The 11975-nt window shown below is 38.7% G+C and overlaps 1 protein-coding gene across 1 annotated transcript; it reads right to left on the bottom strand.

Annotated features, from left to right (window-relative positions):
• Positions 1-7350: 7350 nt before the first annotated feature.
• Positions 7351-9589, bottom strand: LOC116251453 (uncharacterized). Its single transcript, XM_031625741.1, has 5 exons — positions 9476-9589; positions 9287-9345; positions 8623-8743; positions 7964-8043; positions 7351-7780 (listed from the first exon to the last, which is right to left on the bottom strand). The coding sequence occupies exons 1-5, from the start codon at positions 9567-9569 to the stop codon at positions 7502-7504; spliced, it is 633 nt and encodes a 210-aa protein (XP_031481601.1). The 5' UTR covers positions 9570-9589; the 3' UTR covers positions 7351-7501.
• Positions 9590-11975: the final 2386 nt, after the last annotated feature.

Genomic DNA, 11975 nt, shown 5'->3' with positions numbered 1-11975 from the left:
TCATCTTCCGAGCTTAGGCTAGAAACACTTGGCCTCCCAGCAATTGAGTCAGAAGGCTACCATATGTTCTGATTGTTCATGGAGCCATTTCTGAAGGAACAAGAAGAACAAAAGGCCCTGATGGTTACCTCAGAATCAAAAATTGAAAAAGCTGCTAAGCATAAGAGAAAGAAGAAAAACAACAAATATTCCCCTACAGATCAGGATGAAGATCATCTATGTTCAGATTAAGCAACCAATAAGGAGGAAAAACTAGAACTGCTTCCTCTCAAAAAGAAAAGAACAACAAATAAAAGCATGAAAAAAAAAAAAAATTATGGTGGAAAGCAGCTCACCTAGCTCTATCACTACTGAAAGTTTAGAAGAGAAATCCAAAAGAAAGAGAAAGCCTACCAAAAAAGGCAAAAGGACAAAGAAGTACATCCCCAGTAGTAGCTCCAACAGCGAGAGTTCTAAAGAAAAGATGAAGGAGATCAAAAGAATAAGAAAAAGACAAAGCCAGAATTAGTCGAATCAAGTGATGATGAAAGTCTGACTAAACGTCGGTTTTATGAAATAGAGAAAAAAATGAACAATCTTGAACTTAAGGGAAAAGGAAAACACTCGTACTTTTGTGAGGATTACTACCTTGGTATTGAAGGGGACAAAGACGTGAAAGGCTCGCTGAAGGAATTCATCATATATGATGGAACCACATACCCACATGTTCATCTTTCAACCTTCTTCAATGATTGCTACAAAATCCAGACAAATACCAGAGCTTCGTTTCGCTATTTTCTAAGAAGTCTTGAAGGCATCGCCGCATAATGGTACAAAGAAAATGTCTACCCGATTAAACTGAAAGAATTTGACAAATTGATTAACATGTTTGTTGAAAATTTGAGCAAAATGATCACATGGCTCCAACCCTTAGTACCATTTGCAGTCTCTGTCAGAAACAAGAGAAAAAAAACTCAAGAATTCATCCAAAAATGGAGAATTCAATACAACAAGATGAATGAACCTATTTCTGAAACACATGCTTTGTCACTCATCAGGAAAAATCTAGCCCAACCCTTGAAAAATCTCATTCACAATGCTCCAATCAAGACATTTGCCAAGTTGATTGAACAAGCAAATTCAATAGAGGAAGGAATTGAGGAATGAATCATTGCTCCTAAGTACAAGGAAGTGGGTAAGAAAGGAGAAAGAAAACAGTTACCTGCACACTTCATACCTAATGTCGACATTCGAAAGGACAGCAGCACCAGTTATAAGCTAGACAAAGAAGTCAGTCACAAGAAGAACATGCTGTTTCCCAAAGGCAATGATGAAAAGAAAAATAAACACCCAGGCTGGTGTTATGACCAGAAATTCACTCCTCTCAGTCAGTCTCGTGAGATGATCCTAGAATACCTCCTTGCCAAATGAACTATAGTCTTGCCAAAAGTATCAGAGCCTCTGAAAATGAAAGGAAAAGATAAAGAAAAACTATGTAAGTTTCATCGTGCCCCTGGTCATGACACTGAGGATTGTTTTGTTCTTAAAAACATTATCCAAGACTTCATCAACAAGGATATTAAGATTGGTGATGATAGCATCCCTGAGGTATTAAGGAATTCATTTCTTGATCACAGGAAGGCAGCAGTAGCCACAATCACTATAGGCACTCCACTCCCATATCATCCATAAGAGCACATCTAACCTTGTGATGGAAGCAGTTCACTCAAAGCCATGATGATAGATCATGGAAAAAAACCTTTGGATTTTATTGCTATGATGAACAGCAAGACAGAAAGTTCACCCAAAAAACTTCTCATAATCCCAAAGACTTTTATCCTATGATGTGGCAATGATGAATCATCAGATGACTATTCGGACGAAGATCCATGCTACTTGGGTGAGGTTCTCCCCTTGAAAGAGCGTGTCGTTGAGGGAGATTGGATTCGACCCTCTAAGGACCAGTCAATTGCCTTTTTAGAAAAGGACCTTTTAAAATGAGGATATTACCATGTAGATGTTCTTTGCATCATCGTCCAAGTCAATAGGATAATTGTGTCACATGTGTTGATCAATGGAGGAAGTGACTTAAATATTTGTCCTAATCTCACGACCAAATCTTTGGGATTTCGTGAAGACAATCACTCTGATGATATCAAGATTTATGGATACGAAGGCCGAAGCATGAACAGCAAAGGTACCCATGACATGAACGTGATCATTGGAAATACCAGTCATTGCATTGGATTTTATGTGGTAGATGTACCACCATCATATAACTTACTCTTGGGACGACCTTGGATCCACAAAGTACGAGGAATTCCATCCACTCTTCATCAGTGCCTCAAAGTCGAAAGGTTGGTGCAACCAATGCTCCCTAGGCCAATTGATTCGGTGGATGTGCCTAGCATAAGAACAGCGAAGGACAAACCTTGGGAAGAATGGATGTTAACCATAGAGATAGGTTAATCGTCCGAGAGTGCTTATACTGTTTCAAGCAATCGTGCAAGTTATCAAAAACACCCCTTGTATGTTTATTTCATGAAAAATCTTGAGGGATTTGAGTTGCTTCTAAAAGGTGGCTATCGTTCATTCACTGGCCTCGAGAAGAACGAAGATGGCATCTTGCAGCTGATTAGTATCTCATTTTAGATGAACACCAGAGGATTGAGATATCATGTAGAAATTTGAAGATCTTGTAAGCTGATAGTATTCACCTTTGTTTTAAATCCTCGCATGAATTTTGTAATCTTAAACTTCTTTTTGTCTGATCTCATGGGAAGACCCCCTTCTATGAACTAAGAACTTTTTTTTATGAATGCAAGTGATCTTTTGTTGTCAATTTTAATTTCGCCCAATTCTTTCCTTTATCCTCTTCTTTACAGGATGTCGGAAATCAACATGTCTTAGTTTCTTCTTTTCTTCGAAAGTCCCCCCAGAAAGAATTTGTCAAACAAATGGTCAATAAAACGGAATCTATGGTAGTACCCGAGTCTGAATTACTAGAATTCACACAGATTCAGAAGCAAGAACATCCCTCATCCTCAGTTAATGATCCAATTGAAGAGATTAATATTGGAACCAGTGAGAATCCAAAAATCCTTCAAATTGATAACAGTTTGTCAGTGGACGAGAAGAAAAGTTTGGTGGACTTTCTTATAAGTAACGAAGAAGCTTTTGCTTGGACATATGAAGATATGCAAGGCTTAGACCCCTAGTTGGTTGAACATCGTTTGCCCTTAAATCCTAGTTGCAAGGCAGTTAAGCAGAAGTTGCGCAAGCTTGATCCTCGACTAGAAGGGCCTGTAAAAGAAAGGTTAGAGTACCTACTAAAGGCAAAATTCATTCATACTATCGATTACCCGAATGGTTGGCTAATGTCGTGGTTGTCCTCAATAAAAATGACAAAGGCAGGTTTTGCATCGACTTTCAAGACCTGAACAAACTCACACAGAAAGATTATTATCCACTTCCAAATATTGATTTGTTGGTAGACAGTATTGCAGGTCATGCCATGTTCTCATTCATGGACGGATATTCGGGATATAACCAAATCAAATTAGCAATCAAGGATCAACCTGAGACCACTTTTACTACACCCTATGGCACTTTTTGTTACACGGTGATGTCGTTTGGGTTGAAGAATGCTGGAGTAACTCATCAAAGAGCTATGGGTGCTATCTTTTATGACCAGATGCACAAAATCATGGATGCATATGTCGATGACATATTGATCAAGTCTAAGGCAAGAGAAGACCATATTGAAACCCTTGCCCAGGTGTTTGAGAGACTCTTATAGTACAAGTTTTGTTTGAAGCCTCAAAAAATGTGTATTTGGGGTTGAATCGGGTAAACTTTTGGGTTTCATGGTCAGTAAGAGGGTGATCAAGATGGATCTTATCAAAGCTAAAGCAATCATCGATATGCCAACACCTACCAATATCAAGGAGTTGCAAAGCTTGCAAGGGCGAATACAGTTTATCAGACATTCCATTTCCAATCTAGCCATGAGATACGAACCATTCAACCAGCTCTTGAGAAAAGGCATCAAGTTTAAGTGGGGTTTTGAATGCCAATAGTCATTTGAAAAGATCAAGAAATACCTTTTAAATCCACCAATTCTAAAAGCCTCGATGTTGGGTAGACCATTGCTGCTTTACATCACAGTGAATGAGTTGGCATGTCGTGGCCTTTTGGCACAATATGAAGAAGGAAGTCGCATCGAGCATGCAATTTAATTTTTCATCAATCAAACATTCATGAGGATGTCTTCATAGGGAAACTTTTGGGATATGAAGATCAGCAAAAAGCTGGTTATGTTTGCCAACTCCAATTGGCTCTATGTACATAGGCTCAAGCAAGCTTCACTGTGTCGTTTGCATACATAAGTAGTTTTCTTTTTAACTATGGTTTTGAGTCCAGAATTGCTGATCCTTGTGTTATAATCAAGGTTCTAAAACTCTTATTCTTCTTGTTTATGTTGATGATATGGTTTTAACTGGAAGTACTCTTTCGTAAAAACCTTTTTTGACAAATTCTGTGAATAGTTTTGGGTGAAAGATCTTGGACGGCTCAATATTTTCCCGAGAGAGATTAATAGGGACACCACAAGCACTCTTCCTTTACCAATCAAAGTATGTCAAAGATCTTTTAGAACGAGCAAAAATGCAAGATTACAAGCCAAGTAATACTCCCATGAGGGCAAAGATGCCAAAGGCCAAGCATGAAAATAATTGATTTAGTGATCCCATTCTTTATAGACAGATCATTGGCTACTTGCATTATCACACACACTCTAGGTCGGAAGTATGAACTTTGTGAGTCAATTCATGCCTCTGCCTTTACAAGCACACTATCAAATTGAGATTATTATGAGGTACATAAAAGGTATCATGCATAAGGGTCTTCACATTTTATCTCAAAGTTCATTGGTTCTGTATGTCATTTTGGACTCCAATTGGGCTGGATACTCCCAAACCAGGAGATCAACGACAAGGTTTTGTGTTTTTCTTGGAGCAAATTGTGTTTCAAGGAGAGCAAATAAGCAAAATAGTACGGCTTGTTCTAGTGTTGAGGCCGAATACAAGGCTATGGCGTCGAATATGGTAGAGTTTAACTTGGATCCAATTGTTAATAAAAAACATTAGCATTAGATCTCAAAGTTCTTGTTTTATATTATGACAACAAGAGCTCCCATCATGTGATGGAAAATCTTGTTTTTCACAATAGAAGTGAATATACCCAAATCGCATATATACCAACCCTGACATGTATGTACTCAAGATCAGATTGAAAGGAGTGCTTTTTGCTTGCAACTGAGCCTAGAAGCAGCCTGCCACGAGTCCATGACCTGAACCGCCTACCCTAAACTTCATTATGTTTGGAAAAGAGTTTCACCAGGACAGCTGATGACACATATATTCAAACTGAAACATTGTTGACATTTTTACCAAGACCTTGGAAAAGGCGAGGTTCAATAGACTCAAGTGCAAGCTCGATCTACAGCCCAGGCTGGACTTCAGGTGGAGTACTGATCCAAATGGACCAATAAACAAGGGAATAAGTTGTGTCAAGCAAGAGAATATTTCCTCATGCAAAGAAAGAGATCACGGTCTTTCTAATGAAAGCAATAATATTCAGCATGGGGTTGAAGATGAAGATAAAAGAAATAAATTTGAAGATAATGGAAGACATGTCTTCCCTGTGACGAAAAATTTGATAAAAATCAGCTTATTGTTGATAGAAGATGTTTTCTTTTGAATGTAAGTCCATCGTCAAGTTGTAGGCATGATATATAGGACCAGGCACAGCATGTTATGATCATCTCCCTCTCTCTCTCTCTCTTTGTGTGTGTTCTGGCCATGGATGTAGGCTCATACTAAGTGGAACCATGTCAACCTTGCTCTCTCTCTCTTTCTCTGATTTATTTAGTTATGGTATCCGGGCTCATCCCACATATCCTCGTATTTTACATTAAAACCCTGTTAGTCTGCCATTGTTTATTGTAGGAGTATAAAACCTCGACATATATTCAGGGCGAATCTGGAAAAAGGGCCACCTAAGTGCTGGGAAAGGCCTTTCGCACCATGCCACTATTGGGACACCCCCACCCCAAGATCGAGCCTGGCTTGACTTTTCAACTTAATCTCGAACCCTGATCCCCCCCCCCCCCCCCCCCCCCCGGTGGGCCTTTTCAGAAGATGTATGAACTTTGGTCAGCAATTATAGTCATTTTATAGATTTTTAAAAAAAAAACGTGTGTATATATATATATATATATAGGACTTGGATATCTTTGGTCACTGAGCTTCATGTGTGAGATGTCAAAGCATATAAACCATATATATATATATATATATATATATATATATATATATATATATATATATATGTATATATATATATATATAGCAATGTCTGAGCAAGGATTTAATTTTTAAAATTGAGCATACATGTCATAGGTGAGTCTATGATGTCTAGTTTTCCAACATCTTGGTGCCTTCATCTTCTCTAATCATTTTAAATATGACTTATAATATAGATTAAATAAATGGTGAAGAGAGAGTGTAAGCAGCTAGTAATGCAATGTTAATCGTGCGGTCTACAAACTCTGAGAGGGAATGGGAATATATATGTGTGAAGCCGGAGTTTGTATCTGGAATTATCTAAGAAAATGCCATCAAACAAAACCCGCAATTAGTCCGATTGACCATACGCACACATACTGAGAAGGTAGATTCTCTGGAATGATCCACCAAATCATCACATCAGTTTCTCCAATGAGAAAAAAGATGCAAATTTAAATTGCCTCCGAAGTTAATTAAACATAACAGAATTTGTCAAAGAAATAACTGAAAAAATTAAAAATTAACATGTGGGGAGCAAGAATCGTAAGTGGAAAAAAAAAACATTATCTCGCTTCTACGAGAGGGTGAAATGTTTTCAAGCTATAACAAATTAACAGGGTTAGACTTTGTTTCCCTGGAAAAGTTTCTTTTACCAAAGTGTACCCTAAAAGAATTTCGCTGCTTTTCAAACACTACCTTGGGAGCTTTCGGGAGAGATAGTTATCTCTAATATACATCTTGGCACCAAACACTGAAAATTTTGCTCTGAAAACATTGTTTTTACAAAGTAAACTCCACAGTCGAACTTTTTCAACTTCTTGAATGCGGTCAAACCTTGTTAGATGGAGATACTGTAGGGGAGAGAACATCTAGTACGTACTCAAACAAAGCACTAGCGTACCTTCCTCCCCATTAAAGTACTGTGCAATGTGTGACCTTGCAGCACTTGGTCGAACCCTCGCTGTTCCTGTAGTGTAAACTCTCTGGTACAGGTAGGACACGAGTGGCATGCTTAATTCTGGAGGTTCTTGTTTAGCTACGCTGAACAGAGTGGAGATGTTGTACTCCCTATATCATTCTACATATGTATCGTTTACTATTAATAAAGAAAATCCATAGTCTAAAATGAAATAGAAGATTATCATACTTTGTTTTTCTACATTGGTGATCTACATCTAGGGGCGGCAGAGCCTTAAACTTCGAGGCTGTGCGTTGTTGATTGGAGGCTTATGGTGGGGGCAGTGATTGTAATCCATGTTAAACATGGAACCGTCCTCCTCTTCGATGCCACTCTCGCTCAGCGTAGGGTTGGTGTGGAGAGGAATTGCAGAGCTTCCAGAGAAGGCCGATTTCCTATGCTTTCGAATTCTGAACTCATGATAGTAGAGAGGTGGCTCATGATGGCTGCTCCTGATAGAGCTCAGTGTCCTCAAAATGTGCGACCTACTTGCAGACTGTGGTGCACCAGGAAAACCACGTTAAGCTCAAGTTGCTGGGAGAGGGGCAGAGAATTTTCAGAAAACTTTTCAACATAATGTCTTGTCTCCCTGAGAGAGAGAGGGACAGAGAGAGAGAGAGAGAGAGAGAGAATGAGAGAGATGGGTTTGCCAAAAGTAGAGACGAGGAAGAACTTTTACCTCTCTTTTGTGAAAAAAATAAGAGCCTTCTCCTGAATCAGAACCTCCCAAATAGCTTATTGTTGCTTTCATGGCTTTTCCTGCATTTAAAAACCCAAGTATTCAAAGGAAAAACCATAAGCCGCCTTTAGTCCTCTCTAACACCCACATCCCCAATTCATATTTACCATTTTCCATCATATATGGTACCGGATCTAAAATGATTACATCCGAAATATTTAGCTGCAAAAGCTAAATTGCTGCCCAGATCTTTAGCTTCCATAGGGATGACATATTGACTTAACCGAAGAATGATTGGCAGAATCCATTAACAATGAATGGTAATTTTTTTTTTTCAGTATAAGAACTCCTTTGAAAAGCTTAAGTGCCAAAATTCGACAAGATACATACAATCTATAGTATTGATCCCACTGCTTCCTTTCTCTTTCTTTTTGTTTTGCTCATGAACATGTTGTGTATACGATACTAGCAAGCAATTAGCTAGTGAGTTGAATGCGAAAGCATGCAACTCCCTCAGTTATGCTTGGGTTGGTGTGTCATTGGACCACGGTAATCAGCACTAAATGATGCAAAACCAACCGGCTTGACCTTCCTAGGAACTAGACGCTTGTTACTCAAATTGCAACAATGGCCCTTCTTTCCATTAGAATGGTCGGCACCTGAAATCTTTGAAGGCCCATCTTTCATTTGATCTGCTTGCTTCATCTTCTCCGTCTCTGTCTTCGTTTTAAAGCCCACCATCGTCTTTGATTTCAACCATTTCCTTCCACTTGAACGACTCTGCAATCGAAGAAACTCCAAAATTAGCTACACAGAAGGTGGTAAATGCTGAAACTCCCCGCCGCTAAACCAGACACTAAAAGAAGCACACTGCTTTCTTTGAAATGAGAGAGAAAACGAAAACACCAATTTTTTTTTGTCAAGGTCCCCAAAAAGGGAGAAATTTCCATGAAAGAGTTTCTAGTGGAAAGCTTGCCGTATGGTAGATTTCTCCCATCCTTGGAAGTTGAGGTTACAGATTCCTCCATCTTCTTACCTCCCCCTTTTCTCCTTTTTTATTTGTAAAACGATTCATACAAGCTCCTGTAGAACTTTTCTTATGTAAAAGTTTCTTTTAGCTTGAGATTTTTCTATTTCTATAAAGGGCGCAAGTGCTCTAACTGTAATCGATTCCTTTCAATTCTCCTAAGTTTTTGAAATAGCTTTTTGAAGTTGTGAACAAGGAAATCCTACTCAAATTTAATCTTCTAGCTTGCGTAAGTTAGTCTCCTTAATTTTGACACAACTTTACATACAGACACACAAACACAATTAGGCACACACCTGCAGCAGCATAGGTTGAATTTTCAAGTACTTCCCGCTTCTTGTCACCCTGACCTGATCTGCATTGAAGCATTACAGATAACAAAACCATCAGCTTCCACATTCGTTTAGCAGAAACAACAGTGCCATCTTCACCAACAACATCAAGAACAAAATGTACAACTCAGTTGCAGAAAGCGCGGCGCGTACCATTTTGGATTTCTAGAGCAAAGGCACAAAGAGCAGCAAAACTGAGGATCAGAGAAAAGTACAGCATTATTATCAGCCTGTAAAGCCCACCCATGACTTCTTCTTACTAGAAGATCAACAAAAGAGAAGGATCAGCAAGACGGAAGAAAGGCTTTTATAGACCAAGGAATCGATCTTGGTCAAACTGGAGACAAAAGCTCTCTTTTTCTAGTCTGCTTCTGCTGTTTATGAATAATATAATGCAGGAAACACTGTGGCAGGATTTAGTTTCTTCAAAAAAAAAAAAAAAAGTTGAAGCTATGACACGCCTGTGTCATCTGTTTATGATTAAGCAATAACAGACAGATGACCGGAAAGAGTTCAACTCTTTAAAAGGGCAGTACTGTTGGTGTGACATGAAACGATGATGGTAAGGGGATGCCTGCGGGTATGAATGCGTGGAATGGAAGATACGAGTGCTTAGCGCCGGTCTGCCGCCATGCACGCACTGCCAGTCTGAAAGTTGGTGGCCACCCACCATGGGCTTAGGGTTGTGTGTCATGAACCAGTCATTTTTTAGTGGCGTCGTCCCCGAGAAGAGCACATTGCCGTAGGGCACTCCACCTGCTGTTTTACGTTTTCTTCCACATTTTTATTCCTTTTGCTTGTTTTTAAAAAGAGTGGTAGCCTTCCCATTGAGATCACATACCCCAGATGGCACGGTTCCATAGGGTAATGGACGTCCCCTTTGTCGAGGTTTGACTTGAAGGACGGTCGTGGATTTTAACCTTCGCAAAGGACTGGGATGCCCTTTATTTTGAAAACTTTATGCAGGGCAAGAAACAAAGGTTAGTCCAAGTTTGTTTCTACTTTATTTTCAAAAAACGGATAGTCTAAAACAGGCGTTACATTGTTGATTTTTACAACTTTAATATAATCTCTTCTTCGCTAGTTGCTCATTGTTGAATATTCAGCTATTTAGAATCGTTAAGATTTATAGAATTCAAACTCCAACTCCTCTTTTTGTTAATTAGCTTGCCTTTGAGCTCCCAAAACCCAGTTTGACTTGGCTATAGTTGAGCTTGAAAGTGTTGTTTAGGCTTGTATTTCGGTCTTTATTTTCAAGTTGAACTTGAGTCATGCTGACTAGCTTGGTTTTGTTAGAATCCACTTCTGCTGGGTGCTAATTAAAATGGGTTCAGAACTTATCTCGAACTTTCTCCGTTCATATTCAAGCAAACTAACCTGTCATTTGATCTCCCTTTATGAGCTTAGAAAGCACACTCATTGCAAGCCTTTTTACAAGGGTTCTAGGTTGGTTTAATAGATTCGGCTCAAAAGAAATGATTTAACTAGAAAGCGGTCAGTAAGCCAACTTTATATATATCCACATACTTGTGCAAATGGCAGCTCAAATTCACTAGCAATGCTTGCAAAAGATATTGGATGTTGATCAATGCAGGGGTGCCCCTCACATTTTAGGGGAAAAAATATATATATATTTTTGAACACTTGTATTTGGCCAATGTAAAAACCATGAAAAATATTCTTCGGGCTCCATACAAATTTTGAAAATGCTATTCGGCCCAACAAAAAATTTCTAGTTTCGCCCCCTGGTTCAAAGTGATCACATAGATTTAATAACTTCCGTTGGCTTTAACCTAACAAATAGGACGGAATGTACCAGCTAAACTTTGAGCAGCTCGATCTCATCATTCAGCATGTAGGAAAGGTATGAACAAGGGGTTACATTGTCAATCTTTATCCCCCAAGGCATGCACTTGCTGGGGCAGAGTTTTATAAAATGAATGTCTGGCAAGTTCTCTAGTACTGCTTGCATGTTCTTCTCCTAGGACATTGGGCTTATTTTCACATGATTAGAAACACTTGGTTTGATTTTCAAAGCATGCTTGTCCTTTTGACTTGACTTTGTCCACTGCTTGGCATATTGACACTAACAGCCTTTTGCTCTAGAAAGATATTAAATTGATGTGTTCTCAAGCAGCCTGTTTCCTCATATTCATCTCTGAAGTAGGTGAACACGTTCAAGCAGATAAGGATACTAAAGTATCTACCGTATCCACATTGCCTATAATTAGTCACTAGCTTAGCCTTCAACTGCGAGTATATCCATCTATCCATCTGTGGTTCCATGAAAGTTGATCGTATGAAAGAAAAAGTGGGATAAAAAAAGGGGCTCTAAATCTAAAACATTGAGGCCCATTAATTGATCCCAGTACTCAAGGAACCGAATAAGAGATATGCATATGAACTCTCTAAGCTAAATGCAGATTCAAAAATTATTTTTATTGTAAAAAAATTTGTTAAAACTTTACTTTAGTGGTTGTTTGGCGAGAGTAACATATTGTTACTGTCCCACAAATTTGACCCAAAAAATGAAATAGATTCATTAAACACTTGTTATAATGTTCTATGTGTCTACCCCATTTTTTAGAACAAATTCATGGGACAGAAACACAGTGTCACTATATCAAACAAGCTCTTAAGGGGTTTGGCAAAT

Source organism: Nymphaea colorata, chromosome 3, assembly GCF_008831285.2.
Source record: "Nymphaea colorata isolate Beijing-Zhang1983 chromosome 3, ASM883128v2, whole genome shotgun sequence".
Taxonomy (NCBI): Eukaryota; Viridiplantae; Streptophyta; class Magnoliopsida; order Nymphaeales; family Nymphaeaceae; genus Nymphaea; species Nymphaea colorata.
Note: the sequence above shows the minus strand (reverse complement) of the source record. Positions and strands in the feature narration are given on the sequence as shown.